The sequence below is a fragment of the Ambystoma mexicanum genome, chromosome 5p, assembly GCF_040938575.1.
Source record: "Ambystoma mexicanum isolate Mex_15411 chromosome 5p, UKY_AmexF1_1, whole genome shotgun sequence".
NCBI classification, from domain to species: Eukaryota; Metazoa; Chordata; class Amphibia; order Caudata; family Ambystomatidae; genus Ambystoma; species Ambystoma mexicanum.
Window position 1 is genome coordinate 418,527,500 of NC_090930.1, and position 18,653 is coordinate 418,546,152.

At 46.5% G+C, this 18,653-nt stretch overlaps 1 protein-coding gene across 3 annotated transcripts in view; it reads right to left on the reverse strand.

The window, feature by feature from the left end:
* FHL1 (four and a half LIM domains 1) overlaps positions 1 to 18,653 on the reverse strand; it is a 377,304-nt gene that overhangs the window by 65,011 nt on the left and 293,640 nt on the right. Inside the window, exon 1 of one of the 3 annotated variants that reach the window (XM_069612815.1) lies at positions 14,152 to 14,360. The exons of the other annotated variants lie outside the window; for them this stretch is intronic. Coding sequence (XP_069468916.1) covers positions 14,152 to 14,173 — 22 coding nt within the window. The 5' untranslated portion in view covers positions 14,174 to 14,360. Of the gene's footprint in view, positions 1 to 14,151; positions 14,361 to 18,653 lie in introns of those variants that run through there. 3 annotated transcript variants of the gene reach the window in all.

The following is an 18,653-nucleotide window of genomic DNA, read 5'->3' on the forward strand; positions in this document are numbered from 1 at the left end:
GTTATCCACCACTTCAAAGTTTGTCACCCCATTCCAATCCTTGGCCATAACCAATATATAATTGAAATTTGAAGAGCCATTTGCACCGGCATAAGTTGTGCAATCAGAATGGTCTTTAGGAAATCGATCGTTGCACGCTCTCAGCTCCAGGTTGTAAAGGACACGCGCAGTATCAATTGCTTGCCAGTGTGTCCTTTTCGGGAGAGTGGCCACTAAGGGGGGTATCTTCCAGGCACAATCTTGATCCTCCCTCCAACTCTCTTACGGGCTCAAATTGGAGAGTAAAATCTATGTCGATCAAAATATGAGTTTTTACAGAATCAAACTCTTCCCAAGAGATTATCACATCCTGAATCTTATTGATAACCGATAACTCATTAGCCTTTTATAGACATTAAAGAGAAGAATAAGGTCAGCATCAGACAGGTATGCAACCAAGTGTTGCAGGTCTGCCAAATCTGTTGTTCGGGCCACATTCTTCCAATTGAAAAGAATCAAACCAAATGAGCATCCAACACATGGCCTTCCCTTGGGGCCCTTTCTGGATGGGATATGAAAAGATTGATAGCCCTGTATATCCACCTCCTCAGTGGCCTAGGGTTCCTGAAAGAAGAGTGCCTGGAAGTCTGTTACAAAGTTATTCCAACAGGACTTCTCCAGGTGTTTTGTGATCCCTGCAATGTTCCAGGAAGCTAACTTACAACACCCGTGTGGGGCATTGTTCCTGATTTCCTGGATGAGTCAGCCAAGGCCCTCTTCCCCAATCACATCTGCCTTCTTCCCTAGCCCATTGGCTGAGGGCGTGCTATCAGTCGTTTGCCTAGTTCACTTGTCCTGCTCCTTACACCCCACCCTAGTTCTGCTGGGCCTGGATGATGAGTCTGGTTGGGCGCATGGGCTTTTATAATGATTGTCGAGCCTTCTGGTGAATAGGCTCTAGATCAATATCAAGAAGCCCATCAACTCTGTCCTTGGTTCGAGAAAAGACCTGGATGCAACTGTCTGGGCTACTGTGCATCTTCACTCGTATACATCTGGCTATGTACTCCCTCCCTTATAATAGAAATATAGCCAGCCGTTTACATTTCTGAAGCAATGAGTACATTTGTTTATCAAAGATTCTTGGCTTTCAAAGGTACTCAGTGGGAGCTTTTATATTATGCCTTGCGTGGGCATCAAAATCGCCCTGATGGGTGTGGACGTTATCTAATGATCTTCTTCTATGAAATGGTGGTGGGCTATTTGCCTCGACCCATCCAATAGTCTCAAAAATTGCTCTAGTCCCTCACCTGCTTACAGTGTCACAAATAGGGGCCAGTGGGAAACGTGGGGTGCAAATACCGGCAGATCCTACTGGTAATTTGCCTCAGTATTTCCCAGATGCCCATTCAACGTGCATTCCAAGGCTCCTTTCTCAGTACTTACATTACTATTGGAAGGGGGGACTCTCAGCGTGCCCTGCAATTCTACTCTGGACGTTAATATAATAATTTTGTCTTTCAGTGACTTCATCTTGTATAACAATTCTTGCAAAATACTACCCAACCCGTATTCTTCAAACGCTTTAAGTTCACTAAGTAATGTTTGGATCATTATTACGGCTTTGCAAGATGGATCATGAGATTTGGCATCTATATCAATGCCAGTGTCTGTAACATGACTAGCCCTATCAGGCGCACACTGGGTTGTGGCTCAACTTACTATAGGAGGGATGTATGCCTTGCTTAAACTTCTAGGGGCAGTCTTTCTCTTTTTCTGAAGTCCTTTTTTTGGAGGGGTGGTACAAAACAAGGTGTTAGTAACCTCAAGAGGGGGGGGGGGGAATGTGATAGAGGAATAAAGTAAATGATCGGGACTCCCCCCTTGACTCGGGATCCCACTTTTCCCTCCTCCCTCACCTTCTCAGTGCTTACATTCCTATCTGCCTCTGGTACTAACTCAGTGAGATTACCTGCCCCTTGTGTAGATAGTTTGACAATATCAGGTGTGACACTATTAGTTCTCCCCACTTTGTTAGCCAGCAGGATGTAATTCCCCCTTGCCCTGGCCATTTCTCTACCCCACACGCCTGAAGGGGGTCCTTGGATAGCATACCTCTAGAGAGCACATCTCTCGGCTTAGAAGTAAGGACAGAGTGTTCAGAAGGGTCCTTAATAGGCTCAATATCTTGGTCCGCTGTAACACAATGTAAACCTGCTTGCTTAGCAGGGCTATTCTTTTTTTCCAATACAGTGGGGAGGCATGATGGGGGCGCCTGTGTGTCTGGGATGAGAAAGGAGTTGCTTTGTTTGCAAGGACCAGGCTGACCTCGAAGTTATCTCCCGACTTCATGTTGATGACCAGGTGCACATCACATGGTTAGGATTAAAGATAGGGTGGTACCATTCGAGTCTAAGCAATTGCCTTGCACCGTTTCAAGATGGAAGAGGCTGTTACACACGTGTGGTGGAGATGGAGGAGAAGACAACGTGACCAATTGGAAAAGGGGCCATATGTAACTATTAGCATGTAAATAGGCAGCAGGCAATGAGGGTATGAGGGTGGGGGGGGAGAATACTGTATATTGAGTACATCATGAATGACGTGTTGTATAATTATAAGACAAACACCATATTGAAGGAGAGAGAGCTCTGGCAGTGGATTTGTAATACCCTGTGGCACATTCCGTATTGTATACAAAATAAAGCTCTTTAACCCTAGCTGGTTGTATTTTCTGGTTGTTACTGTATGACCAAGTACTTTCAATGTGTGCCAGATCTTAACATGTAAGGCCAAGCCTCTGTTATCATTTGCCATGCACCGCCATCAAATGGCAGGTATGTCTACAAAATTCACAGAAAATCCCAACTGTTGCCAGGTACCGATATCATGTGTAAATTACTGGTAATATGTAGCAGGCATTGCTGTCAAAATGGTGTGGAGTGAAAAAGTCGATGGAACTAAATCGAAAAAAAGAAAAATGATTTACAAAGACCGCTCCAAGCGGTTTTTCTAAATTGAACTGTCACGCCTCTGCTGCACACGAATGCGCGCAGGGGCTGACGGGAGTGGCGGGACCCGGAAGAGGAGTCCCCAAAGTCCCTGATGAGGGTTTTTGCCGGTGTGTGTCCGTTATTCTGTGCAGGGGAGAATCAGCAATGTTTGTGATTCGGGGGAGCAGGGATTTCATTCGTTTTTTTGATTTGAGACATTTATAGCTTGCAGAAAGACTGCTCGGAATTAACTGCATCTGGGCGCAGATGATCCAAAGGAAAATGCGCTCCTGAGTATTAATCATAGATGTAAGTTGCAGCACCCTCGAGCTTTGGTGAATTATTTAAAAAGGAATGTTTTCAGTGCCTTACTGAATTGGATAAGGGTGTCCTTTGTTTTGAGCTCCCAGGGGAGACTGTTCCATAGCCTGGGACCATACATTGCAAACCATCTGTCCCCCTTAGAAACACAGCGGGACAATGGAACCACCAACAAGGGTTTATCAGCCGTACGCAATGTTCTGGGTGGTTGCTATGTGTCTGTTTTTCAGCCAGGTACGCTGCTGGGCCAGATTGTTCAAACATGTGTAGATCAAGCAAAGGATTTTAAACTTGCTTCTGTCTCCAACCGGCAACCAGTGAAGAGAACGACGTAAGGCCGAAATGTGAGATGATTTAGGAACTTTATTTGTATTTGTCATTTACAGTTAATTGGCGACAAGGGCATAATTCGACACGTTCCCCATGCGACAGTATGATTACACAGCGGGAAGCGTGTTTAATCCCCACTGTTTGGCCTCTTGGAAAGCCAATTCTTCAATAGGCTCAGGTTCCTCTGGCTACATCCCACACACAATGTATGTATGCAGCTGTGAGGGATGAAACATGATTAGCCACACTTGCCCTGCTCTCCAGCTATGTTAACCTTGACCTGACCTATCCCACTGGCAGGGACATGATGTACGTGCTACATGCACATTACATGTGGCGCGCCTCGCTCTTCATCGCTACCTGGTAACAGGTAACCTTGTGCAAAGCTCCGTTTATGTGCAATGTGTGGTTTGCTGTAACGCCTCCCTGTGTGCTGAACATTGCGTAATGAGTCACCTATTTATAAAACTCCTAATCTCCCGCTTAGGACTGGCCTGCTACGTGACATGCAATGTGTATCTGTGGTGGCAGGGGATAGGAAAGAGGGCATGACTTCAAATAGCATTTTATGATTCAGAGTTCTAATCCCTTGGCTATTACAGGGATGTAATTGCTGATGGGAGTATCCTGTTTTACCTCAAGCTAAAGAGATTGTTACCTCTCCCACAGAGCTAATGCAAGCAATGAGAACCATTAAAAGGGCGTTGTTTCCCAAACAACGATTGCACTGGCCTTGTGGTTAAGGGCCCGATTTATGAAATTAATTGTGCGGAAATAGGGTACTTGCATGCCATTCTGCGCGCAAATCCATGCTTGTCCATTCATGGAAGCGAATGCGCAGTACTTTTCCTGGACTTGTGTGTAATTCGTGCAGGCTCGGCACGTGGGTGAGCCGTCGAGGGCCTTGCGCGAGCCTCCACACAGAGCATGGACGTGGCTTGCGCAGAGGGCTGGGAAGGGGGTGGAACACCAAAAATGGGGACGAACTTGCAAAAAAGTGGGTGTTCCGAGGGACGGCCTGCAGGCAGTCCTTTGCACGCCACAATTGCGCAGCATGAGACGTATTCATGGATTCAAACACACAACCTTTCGGCCAGGAAATGGCCATGCAAGTCATCCATACAATCTGCCACCCGAAGGCAGGTGTAAGTGCACTTGTGCGTAGGATTTGCAGCACTGAAGTGTGGTTGCATGTCGGATTTCGGGGTGCCTGTATGCAACCGGGGTTCCGAAATTACTTAGGGGTGCACATACGCAGTGTAGCGGGATGCTGGAAAGGTTTATGGGGGTTCACACACTGATTTCCCATGTAATTAACGAGTTACAATTTATTTTTAGACGCATTTTGTCAGGGTGCCTGATACAGTTACGGGGGACCCTGCGCAGGCTCCCCGAGAAGCAGGGCTGCTTGCGGTGGACCCCATGCACTGTTTTGAGGGTGCATGTTTTCACGCCCGGGGGAGCGTGCAAAGATAGCTGATCTGGCTGTTTATGCTTTGCAAGTGGGCGTGTTAGGGGCGTTGCACCTGAGACTTGCGAATACGGTTACTTTGCGCGAACAATTCCACGAATATGCGGGGTGTGCATTTTTTTGTTCAGAGCACAGGCTCACACAGTGTCTTTCACGGCGAGCGATCCGCATCCGACCTCTCAAAAAAGTGGGGGGATGGTGTCACCCACTGATGCCCGCAGACTTTCGGCGCATTACAAATACAAAGTACAAATACAAATACATGCTCCCTCGACTTGAGCCCTGCTCTGCAGTTAGGTGAGCAGTCATGAACTTGGAGCTGCAGGGACCATGGCTCTGCCCATTCACACCAACAAATGCCTCCTGCAGGCCTTTCCTGGGTTCTCCTGGTGCTTTTTGAGACACATGTTTTTACACGTGAAATGAAAAGTGCAATGTAAAGTAAAGTGAATGTGGGCAGAGGGATGGCTTGGCAGACCCCCGTGAGGAATACGTATTAAATCCTTGCTTAGGGTAAAGCTAGGATCCCAGCCAAGCATAGGATCCTGAAGCCGTGAGGTTTTTTTACTGGGTTACGAATGCCCTGTAAATGAACTCGTCATGAAATCAAGAACCTGAGACCTTCTTGTCACGTGCACATTGTTCTGGGTCTGTTATTGGCTGATGGGTGGGGGGGGGCTGGGCATAGTCAGTCCAGTGCAATCAATAATATTATGGTTAAGTGTGCCTACGGTTGGTGCTGGAAGGGTCATGTGTGTTGCCTGCCGCTGCAATGCCGGCGACTGTGCTGACAACCAGGCGGCCTTGGCGCACGCTGCACTTAATGGAAATGCCACCAGCCCTGAAGGCTGGTGATAGCCCCGGTGCCCCCTTTTCGTGCAGGACAGAAGACAGGTATTGATTGGGCTAAGGCCTGATGGGGTGGTGGGGGCTGCGCAAGGAAGTAACATCACCACCATAGGGGTGAAGGACTAGAGGGGACTTATACCACTGTATAAAAGTGCTGTGTGAGGAAGAGTAGCCCCCTTGTTCGCATGCTGCAGAGTTTAGAGTTCACCCGCCCAAGAACCCCTGATATTTTCCCTCAATGCCAACATATGAACTGTTGTTCCTTTAGGACTGTCAGAGCGGAGTTACAGGATGCACCCAATAGAAAGTACTGACAGGCCCCGATGGTACTGCACAACCGCAAGCTTTGTATAATGAAGCTCAGGATTAGAAGACACCAGGACGGGGGCTGGTGGGGGCGGGAGGGTGGCTGCAGAACGTATGGGAGGGAGCCAAGGGGGTGAGCTGCATCTCCTTCAAGCACCCAAATGTTCAGTGGGGAAGAAAAGTGAAAAAGCAAAGGGAAGGAAAAAGTGATATTATGGTGAACTGCAAAGTAAGGTGGAAAGTACAGCACATCAACATAAAGGACATGTGGAGAGGGGTGGCCACGCAGAAGTATATTTGGGAGCTACCATGTGAGGTATGAGTGCTTATTCCCTGCTCGGGGAGCTTTGCATAGAATTCTGAAGCTGTGACCTTTGATTAGTGATTGCCTGTAAGTAACCCCTGCAGCCTTCCTCCCACTCAGTTATTGGCCTGACTCCGTGATTGTGTGGTGGGCTTGGGGCAGAGTCGGCCGCATTAAAAAAATAATAGGGTGGTTATGTGTGTCTAAATTGGTGCCAGGAGGGCCATGTGTGGTCTCTCGCTGCTAAGGAATTGTGATGCTTTCACAATCACAGATGCAACCCAGGCCACTCACGATTGCCTGCGGGGCCGGTGCAAGCACTAGGCAAACTAGGCGGCTGCCTAGTGTCCTGCATAGCAAGGGGCGCCAAACAGCATTTTTTTTTTTTTACCACAGGTACCATAATTTACAAAACAGAAATAAACCAATGTGTGGTAAAGGGGCTAAATGATGTCATCCTGCAAAGCACAGTGCTGACTGGTCTAGCAGTCACTCACCCGGTAGTGAAAGCAGAGCTATGTCCAGCTGTCACCTGTTTAGAGGATGCTCGCCTCATAATGTGGCACAGCATTAAAACCATGGAGCCCTGGGAAGTCTTGGTAAAACAATGTGGTTAGAACTAGGCCACTCACCACAGCCAGGTACATGTTTGTGCACACTGGGCGCACTTGCTACTTGCCATGCTTTATGTGTGGGTGAATTCATAATGGCAAGCATGATCTTTTTTTGGAAAATTAGTCAAAAAACTGCCCAGTTGATCTGTAATCTTTCTAATCAAATCTCAACCACAACGGCCATGGCTTGTGTGTGCGTGACAGTGGTATTCAGTCATTGCCTCGACAGCCAAAACATCGACAACCATACCCTTGAAAAAAATGCATCGAAATAAAACCATCAAATGCATTTTTTCAATAGTAAAGGGTGTAGTTTAGCAAAAATGGGTTTTAGATGTTAAAAAAGGGGGGTTGGGGAAATCCCCCATTAAAAAAAAATGCATTCAATGGTTTTTTTGTTGATGCTTTTTTTTAAGGGTATGGTTGTCAATGGTTTGGCTGTCGAGGCAATCACTATAAACAGTGACAGTGTGTTTCTAACTAGAGCACGTCATAAAATCAGGATATTGGTGGCTGCGAATAAGTGCACGTTCAGAGCAAAGGAATAGTACTCAGCTTGTCAAAGTTTTCTGTCGATCGTCCGATGTCATATTAAACTTATCAACTAGTTTAACGTTTTGGCAAGTCATTGCAGAATAGTGGCACTGGTAATGATAAAGAACGGTCTCACCCTACAGGTTGGGTATCTTGAAACTCGGGACGGAGCAACAAATAGGCCACTGGGAAGGACGATGAATACAGGGCGCGCTGCCAGCGCTATCCTGCAGTCTACCCCCACTCCAAAGTGCTGCATGTGCTGCGGCTAAACCACACTGGACTGCATTCCTGGGACTCATCCCTCAGCAGCTCGCCCCCCCTTATGCCAGATTCGCTCCCCTATCCACCCGCTCATCCATCCACCCATTCCCCCATTCTTTCACTCACTCACTCACTCACTCACTCACTCACTCACTCACTCACTCACTCACTCACTCACTCACTCACTCACTCACTCACTCACGACTTTGCCAGCTGCACTGACACCTTTGTATAGGTTAGATGGCTGATATTTAGGATCAGGTGCATCCCTGTGAGTCATTATGTTTGAGGGAAATGTAAGCGTCTGCTCTTTACATCAGTGTGGGGGACTCTGGCAGTATCTGCCAACTGGTCTCACTATAATCCCAGAGTACCGCCATCTGGAGCTCTAGTGGGCAAGCCTCTGCCAGGCCTATGAGCTGCCTGAGCCGGCCCTTCTACACAGCTGAACCACCGGGCTGTGGCTCGGTGCCCGGGGCCCACTGCTGCTCCGAGGGGCCCTTTACTACTCTATATAGCATTATCCCGGAGGGAACAAGTAATGCTGGGGAATGTTCCGAGAGGTAGCAGTGCCAGCGCCATGCCAGTAGGGCTCTCGGATATCAGAGTGGGCGGGCGTGTCATCGTGGATGCCAGCTCTGGACTCAGGCATGTCATACCAATGGCGCTGGCAGGCACCCTTGGTTTCTTGACATTTAAAATGTCCCTAAAGCCCTGGTGGTTCAGATGAGCCTGGCCTGTGTTCCCATACCCCCCCCCCCGCCCATACCCTCTGCCAGGGTTGTTGAAGGGGATAGTGTTTCCCCAGCTGAAGAATCATTCTCACCCGCTTTCATGGGGTCAGAAATCATGTTTACGGGACAATGTGGACCCCCCTGCACCCCCTATGCTAGCGGCGCCCTAGGCGGTTGACTAGAGTAGATTATTGTAGAGTTTGCTTATCAATGGCAATTAACCGGAAATGGCTGCAAGCCAGAGCAAGCACAAGGCCATCTTCAGTGACCCCTTCACATGTTAAATTCGAAGCCTTCCTTGAAAGTGCCAATAGTCACTGTCGGGGGGCGATCTGCATTTCACAGCATTTTACATGCAACATTTCTACCTGATCCACCAGATCCCGTGGTTGCAGAACAAAAAGGTAGAGTAAGTCCTTGAAAAACTTCACATAGCAATCTGTCTTTTTTGACCATAAAAAAATTGTTCCTGGAACTTCACACTTTATTCACAAAATGTGCAACCACACACCAGATGCCATTACTATAAAAGTGTGCTGGTCTCGCCTGGACGCGCTAGTTGGGTCCGCACCATTGCTTGTTGGGGACTCTCACACTCACTCACCCCTGCAGTATTACGGTGCAAGCTGCCCGCTCCTGCTTGCAGTCAGGGGCCGACTCAGTCCTTAATCTTTCCCCGGCTTGATACACTGAGTGACACTGCATTGGTTAATGGGCGTGGCTAGCACGCAGGGATATGTGGAAAGGTGCTGTACATCACTTTGGTCCTTTCACTCTGTGACACAGCAACGAATAATATCCCTGTACCAAGGTGATTGTTCACACCTCACCCTTCCCTGGCTTTGTATGGAAGAGACTGCGTGTCTCTGCAGCTGAGAGGGAGAGGAGCAGGCATGGGGGTGGGGGCTGCCCCTCTCCTGGCCTGCTGAATGGCAACATCAGTTACCCTGCCTCACCTTGGGCGACCCTGCGGCATTGCCCACAATACATTTAGGGGGGGGCGAAGTGGATAAGGGGAGTGGGGTAGAGCGGCGCCGGAGAAAGGCCTTTTTTTGTAGATAAACAGCATTCGCCTGCTAAGTAAACGTCTCGGCTGCTCAGAAAGGCATGTATCCCCTGATGGGCAGATCCCTAGCACAGGACATGCCGTCTCACCACAGGCGACTTTCTGCAATCGCTTCCTTGCACAGGAACTCTGGCTTCCTCTGTCGACAATGCAGCTGGCAAAATATGATCTCATTTCATGAGCCTGTCTAACGAGCTTTTCAGCCTCAGACTTATCAAAGTTCAGCTCCAGTTCAAAGGATGGCAAATCCAAGGTTGCAGCCGCAGCGACAGCTAGCAGCCTTTCCCCAATTGAGGGGCCCACATGACGATAGCATTGGCAAATGTCTCCCCCGCCCTTAGGTGACGTAAAAGTAATTCATTTTGTTTTTTCTAGAGTACAGAATGCAACCTCATGCCAAACTGAGAAACAGATGCCCATCTTTTCATACTTTCATGCCACCCAGCTGGATCCCTGATAAGGTACTCCTACCCTCCCAACAGCTGGATCCCAGATAAGGTACTCCCACCCTCCAAACAGCACCAAACACCAATCTTGCGGCCTGTCAGCCTTTTGCATGCAGCAAATTACAGATGACAAACTAAATAAATCCTTAATATAATACCTCACTCATCTATCTCCTGTGTTATGCATCTCATGGCATGCTTTCTGCCGCCACTAAACAGATCACTTGTCAGATTTTTACCCTAGACCTGCAATGTTATACTTCATCCAACTCTCTGAGGGTCAGACGCTTCTCTAAGCAGAGAGTTGGGGGCAGATCTATCTCCTCGGCTGGGGCCTCCCTCTGGAACTGCCTCCCTGCCTCTCTCAAACGTATGCAGAACCACCTCCGGTTCCAGAAGCAACTCAAACCTTCCTTTTCGCTTCTGCTTTCTCTCTTCCTCTCCCTTGCTGATGCACTTGATTGCTCCATGCACTGGTCACCTGGTTACCCTCTGAAGCCGGGCCCAGGCTCTTGCATGTCTAGTTACCCCTGCACTGCCTCCGGGCTCCCCAGCACTTAAGGGTCTGTATCTGCAACCCTACAGTCCCTTCTCTCTGCACTTGTGAGTTAAATGCACTTCCCTCTTCCCCTCCCCCCTGGCACTTCACCCCTTCCCTCTTCCTCACACTTGTGCCATCTGAATGACACAAGGCCTAGTAAGATCATTATTTTGTCCTCCCTTTGTTTCCCCCTCCTTGTTGTGTCGCGCCTAGAAACACTAGTCTACAGGCGCGTAATAAATGTAACATCATATCATATCATAAATGCACTCCTAATATTTGAACCTAATTAATTTTAAGTTTGACACACAAACCTAACTCATCTACAAAGTCACATTAAGAGCCTGATTCATGGAAATGTGCGCAGGAATCCTGCAAGGGCCACGCACCGAGAAGGACAATGCGCCGGGCACACATGCACGCACTCTTCCAACAGTTCGTGGGGTCTCCCGCAAGCAGACCCTTTGCAGAGTCCCCCGTAACTGCTCCCGGCACCCCGCCAACCTGCGTTTGAAAAATCGTAACTCGGTCTAAACTCGTAAAATCCACGTGTGATTCCCCGTAAACCGTTAATGCACCCCGCTACACTGCTTACGTGCACCACTAAGTTCGCCCCCGAAATCCGACATGCAACCCCACCTGCGCACTGCAAATCCTAAGTGCAAGTGTACTTATGTCTGCCATCGGGTGGCGGATCATTTGGAGGACTTGTGTGGTGGCCATTTCCCAGCCGAGAGGCTGCGTGGTCGAATTCATGAATCCGTCTTGTGGCACACAAAAGTGGGCGTGCGAGGGACTGCAGTCCATCGGAAAGCCCACTTTTTTACATGTTCTTCCCCATTTTTGGTGTACCGCCCCTCCCTTCTCAGCCCTATGCGAAAGCCATGGCCGCGCTCTGCGTGGAGTCTCCCGCAAGGCCCTCTGCGGCTGGCACAGGTGTGCTGAGATAGCATGAACTCAATGCAAGTCTAGGAAATGTACAATGCATTCGATTCCATAAATCGACGAAGGCGGATTTGCGTGCAGTCAGTTGCGTGCGCAAGTACCCTATTTTCCGTGCAGATAATTCCATGAATTGGGCCTTAACTGTCGGTTGTGAAGTCAGGCTGGTGCGAATGGGCCAATGCGTTGAATAATTCAATTGCCTTCCAGTGGTACCGATTTCCAAGATGCAGGACCGGCATAATTAGATTCCCAGTGATGTCAATGGTTTAAAGTCGTTGGTGCCTCCCAGCATAAACCGTCAGCAATATAAAACTAGGTGACATTTTGTCAAGGCGTCCACTGATTTACCCACTCCTGTTGCACGTTCACAGCGACTTGTAAAACAGTAGTGCACCTGAATTCATCAAAGTGCTCCACAGCAAATAGAATGATCCACCCACAGGATGTAGGGTGTGTGGCAGCGGGTCTTGAGTAGTGGATGCGTGTGCGCCTCACTCTTGAGACAGTACCTTAACTCCCTTTGGAGAGAAAACGTAATAACAGTGCATTATTGTCCCACCTGACTTTGGAAACTCTCAGGGGCCTGCAACCTGTAACTCCCCAGATGTTTTGTACTGTAGGTCCCATGATTCTTCACCATTGACTATGCTGTTAGGGCTGGTGGGAGCTGTAGTTTGAAATATCTGCAGAACTAAAGGTTGCAGACCCCGAGTCCAAGGTTTCCCCAACATGGAGCAGAGATGCAGTCCCACCATCCCAGAAGCGGCTGCAAGCGCGCTCTCTATGCCTGCTGCCATCAAGAAAAGAACCCTTCATACCCCCACGATGGCCAGTTATCTTAAAGTTATGTTTCCACTCGAAGGCAATGCTCTATAATTGAAATCAGCTAGAGAGATGTCCCCTTTTAATCACATTTGAAACAAATAAATCCAGGCGAACCCTCCAAATCGAGGTAAGTGGGAAACACAGCCCACCACTGAATTCACACTAAATGTAACATTCCCTAAGATTAGAGAATGGTTCAGGCAGGGCTTTAAGTGGGCTGGCGCTATCCCGGCTGAGACCTGGCAGTGTCCAAAAAGTGTCCCGAGCTGGGACCCTGGCAGGCTTCCCCGGACTAGCGCTAGATGCGCCAACCCTTTCAGGAACCCCTTTGATTCCATAGAGCTGCATGGTTAAAGCATTGCCTGTGGGATGGGCACTTCTCATGAGAGAAAGGTGAGATGGGATCACCAAAAGTACAATAACAGTGCCCCTGCATCTCCTTTTCTTTCTTAAGGAGAGGCACCGACCCTACAGACAGCCCTTAACCAAGCAGCTATGTAGAGCTAAATAGCCCTCTTAATTAAGCCCTCCCCTCCCCCCCTCGAATCCTCCCCCCGTTTAAAACAGTGGGTTCATATGAAATGAAGAGCAACACATGTACACTCCATTCAACATTGTTCATGCAGGAGAAAGCCTGCGCACAGCATTCCTGGATGGTGAAGATCTCCCTTCTGATAACTTTGAAACGATTTGCTTTAACTGTATGATTTACTGGGCGCATAAATTCATATTTATCCTCGTTTTAGTTGTACACAGATGTTTACCAACACACCCTTCAATCGACATGGGGTTTGTTTATTAACATCATTTGTATATGCTTGTTGTTTGTGTTTATAGTGTTTTTTGTTACTGTGAAGGGAATTGGTTTGTGAAAAGTTTCAATTGTTTAACCAAATCACAACAAACAAATAAATAAATATATAAATTGGTCATTGCTAGGCATGTATTTTTCCTGAGCTAGAGCATAGATGGAAAGAATGTTCACCATTAGCGACCATGGTGTGTCTATTTGTTAAAAACTGGGGAAAAAACTGAAACTGTCAGGAAACAGAAAATGCATTTCGGTTTCACAAATGAAAAAGCCAAGAAACACGGTGGGGAGCGGGAGGGGAAGAAGCGGGTATAGAAATGGGAAGGTGTGAGATATGGTAGTCAAAGGAGGTATATGGGGGAATGCCTCCATGAAAAACAATAGAAGGATTACTTTAGAAACAATAGAAGGATTACTTTAGAAACAATAGAAGGATTGCTTTAAAAACAATCAATTTCCCCTTTTTTCAGGGACAGAAGCATTAGGGAGCAATCACGTACAACCAACTGATTTTCTTTTTGTTGAGAGTTCAAGATTTCCAAAACCCCAGTGCAAACCAGGGCGCGTGCATCCGTGCTGCCGTGCTGTGTGTGCCGTAATGCAGGCATACATCATTGATGATTGAAATGCATTGCCCATGAGCCAGTTAGAAATTCCCCTACGTCAATCTAATGAACATCATTTCTATACTGCTCTCTCCAATCAGAGGACACAGGTGCATATTGCAAGTTCCTGGAAGTACCCTCTTTGCTATGCATTCATCTAATGTGAAAGCACGCCATGGATGAGTAAAGCAGCGGCTCTCGTTTTTACTTTACCTGTGTGCCTTTGGTAGGACATGGCTGTAAGTTGGGGCAGGCGCAGCTCACTCCCTCACACAGCAGTTTGCAGGTTCTCAGCCGACAATAAGACGCAGCATCGGGTCACATACATTTACGTGCGCTATAAATAAAGAAATCACGGCAGCCGCCGCCGCCCCTCCCCAGAGGTCATCACTGGAATCCCGCTTGTAAGGCAGCACCATGTTTGGATGCGGAGCTGGAGAAGAATGGGGTCCAGCACAGAATCCCGAGCCCGCCCACGCGCAGCAGACATACCCGCCCCGCGACTGCAAGGTCAAAATTAGCTCCACAACCGGGGGGGCTCGCGAAAGCATCCCCGCACTGGCGAGCTCCCGTGCAATGACTCGGAACTAGGCGCAGACGCCCCTCTCCACCTGGGTTCACCCCAATAGCACCTTTATTATCAAGTCACGTTTAGGTTCCATTAGGCACCGAGGACCGGAAACTAAAGAATGCTGGGTGGCCCCCAGCCCAGCCCCGTGGACACCCAATGCTTCGCCCATCCGTACCTGGGTACGCGCTGAGTAGGGGTGCGTGGGGCACACGAGTATTTAATTTCAACTGAGCTTATTGTATACCCTGTACTGTAGTAGGTGTGTTCACTGCATTCGTGTTTGCAGTTTTCATGCAGCGTAAAGGGCCCCTCAGGGCATAAAGAGGATTACATAAATAGTGAAAAAATGCCTGCCCACAGCTGGCTTTACAGTAGATAGTTATATCTTACTACTACTAATAATAACGCTATCCTGTGTTTATAAAGCACCCATGCTAAATTCCCCCGCCGGTACACTATGTCCTTACTACCCATCTTCAGCAAGGCAATGTACTCAGCTTCCAATATTGGCTTCCGAATTCCCACAGACTTCTTCGTAAGATGGTACAGAGTGAAGTGATTCATAAAGAGAAAGTCACGGCACAGTTTGCTGCCAAAACGAAGGGGAAAAAAGCATTTGAATCTTCAGTGGCTGAAGAAACACCGTGCTTGGAATGTGGCCCTGGAAAGTGCTGTCTTATCTAAAAGACAATAAAACTCCGCAAAGCAAGGAACACACAGTGGGTTGGAAACAGTACATATTTCTATCTAAAAGGTGCATTTAACAAAAAAAAAAGGAAAAACAAATCCTTTTTATATGTAGCTGTTAAGTTAGGCCTTTTTTTCACTCATTCTGAAAACACAACTCTGTTGTGTCTTCCTGTTTTACGAAGCATTTCACTCTGCACAACTTGAGGAAGACGTCTGTGGGACTTTGAAAGCTGATGCTTGGCTCCATCTCTGTCCATTGTATTTTCAGTTAGTCCAATAAAAGGCATCAAAACCTGCATCCTGTGTGATTTAAAAAAATGGGCTAGTATGGCCGTGAACTGTTTTCTTGGCACAAAAATCAATAGGAACATTTAAGCATCACAGTATGTCCTCTAATACAAAATCAAAACCCTAAAGTAAATGCCAGCAAATTAAACATACAAAAGTTAAAAACTCAGACTAATTCTCGATAACATTGATTCGTGAATATAGCAAGCTTCATCATGATATTACTGCATATCCACTTTAAAGATACCCATTGGCAGTATGTGATATCATGCAACACTATCAGTGCCTGGGGACCAATTCCATTGGTGACAATGTGAGCTACAAATACCTTTAACATTAACACATGACAGATAATGAAGCAGAACACTGTATGTCCAGAAAGCGTAACTCTGTCTCTAAGACAGATGGGATTTGAGAATTTTAGGGTGTAATGTGATGGTTGTATCGGGGGTTGAAATGGTTTATTAACCCTGTTAATAGTTGATGCCCCATTATGGGACGTTGGCCGAAGTGCGCGGTGGGATCCCATGAAACGTGTTCCAATTGTGGACTCTGTCTTTCAGTTTGACAGCTTTGCCGTGTGGGAATAACGCAGCGCAGTGGTTATTTTCTGGGAAATGCGTGGATTCTTGGTATAAACAAATTCTCCTGGAGGACCTTTGCCTTATGTGCACTGGTTGGATCCAGGCAATGCCGGGCCCTTCTGCCAAGACTCTTTTCCTTTTTTCTAAGTGACCCCGATGGCTGTGTGACAGGGACTAGGGCTGACTGCCCTCATATCGCAGGCACTCCAGTAGAGAGCCTTACTATTCTTTGAAGATGCTGCTGTGCTCCAGAGGGATAGCAGTATGTGGATATGTACAGGATTGCAGAGAAAAATACCACCCAATTAATGTAGCCAAAACAAAAATGATAGTGTGTGGAAGGAACTAGATGATGAGAAATTGTATGTGGGTGGGGAGGAAGCATTTGAGAAGGTTGTCCATTTTCATTAACTGGGATTCGTTTTTTGGCATCTTGCAGGTAGGGTGGGGAACTCAGTCACTGCTCTATTACCATTGCCCAACTGGGGGGTTTGTGCTGCCCCTTACAGATCTAGCTGCAAATAACATGTTAGACGCCCCCTTGGAGGCTTATCAGACAAAGGCAGTTCCCACAATACTATAAGGGGCAGAGCTGTGGGGAACTGTCTCCTGTTCTATGTTGGAGGATTATTTTTTTTTTTTAATCCCTTCTACACATGGACACTGTATACCAGTACTTCCCCTCGGACTAGAACTGGGCATTCCCTCCATGAAGAGTTGGCCAGAATAAAACCCCTGACATAATAGGTTCGATTATTTCTCAATCCCCTTACTAAGAGGTGTCAGGAGAATGTTTTGGAACTCAGGGCACTGTACAGGGTTTGGGGGCTTCCTTGGTTTAGATATCTGACAAGCCCTGTATGGGGGAGAACCCACAAAAGAAGGCACCTAGGGATGTAAGGGTTATCAAGGTGATATATTGGCACATTGTACAGAACATCGCCTAGAGAAGATAACTCCTTCACCTATTTGCCAGGTATACACCACAAGAAAATGAACTCTAGGAAAAGAAGGATATTTGTTGCCGGGTCTGAGATCACGACAATAAAGTACAGCCTGATCCCAAAGCTGCCCTTTTATTTAAATTAGACCCACTAACCATTTGGAACATAGAGGACCTAATATCTCGAGATGAGCATCATATGATAGGTTATTTATAATGTTTCTAATTGCGGACCCGAGGATCGAACCTGTGTTGCTCCATGCCGTCTTGCTTCCAAGGTGAGCATGTTGCCCGTGAGCTATCGTCCTGAGACCAGTATATGTGTCATTGCAACCCTTTTCTACACAAGCAACATTATATACCTTTCACAAAGAATTCTTTAAATTTAGCAGGTGACGGCATATAAAGAGGGCACAAAAGATGTAACCAGATACATTATTAAGATACAATGGCAAACAAATTTAATTTTTTCATTTGATGTATTATCTCTATTTACTAGTATTAGATACTCTCAATGAATGTAAGCAATTATTGGTATTCTAAAACATTGATCCATCAGTTTTCTGAATTCCATTGGTGTATTTGAAAAGGATCATTTTTACACCCAGCCACGATGGAACCAATTTTCCAGATTTTGCAGCTGTTGTTATAGTTATGATATTTAATTATTATGGTCTGGCACTGTGAAAGATCTTGACATTTTCACCTTACATCTCAATTACAATAATTATAATGTACAGGCCTCCTGGGAAAACAGTCAGTCAAATACATCTTTTTTGAATTTGGAAATCTATATTAGTAACAAATGCTTTCAGACCAAGGTGTGCAGGAAACTCACAGTCAACACTTCAGTTTTGCATGCAAATAATTCTCATAGAATTCCACTTAAAAATGAATATACAATTTGGTAAATAATTTAAATTGAAAAGAAATTGCAATGATACTTCTAAATTTCAATAAGACAACCAGCTGGCCACGATAAGTGTTCAGTCAAGGTGCAATTCTGAAAACATTCTATCATCAACACTAGAAAAGGTAGAGAATAAATACATCAAGATCAGAGTTGATCACACCTAAAAAAAATAGAACCGAGTCAAAGAATAAAGTGTGCTTCATTACATCTTTTAATCAATCGAGCCATATGATATTATTAAAACAAATAGGCACATTTTCTTTGTGACAAGGACTTGACTAGAACTTTGAATAATTGACATGTCACTTTTAAGAGATCTTCCACTATTAGTTCCAAATTGTGCCGCAGTTTCCTAGAAGCAGTGACCACGACACAAACATGGCTCCCACCTAAACCCAAGGGCTTCGGCAGCTTTGGAAAGTGCACGGTTTGGAAATTGGCAAAAACGAATATCACATCATTTCAATATGGTGGAACTCCAAAATACACAACTAACCACTTTATCTTCTGTTGTACTGCACTCAAGACTCATGTAATTGACTGCGTATGTAGTAAATATTATGTGGGCAGTGCAACTCGCATCTTAAATCTCGACTGACATAACATTGGAATTAACATTCAGACCAGATCTTGGGTCAAATTAAATTGTATGCAATACAGCATGTTAAACAATGTTGTAGAAAAGGAAATCATGAACTAAAATGTTGTTACAGGGACGCATGCCTA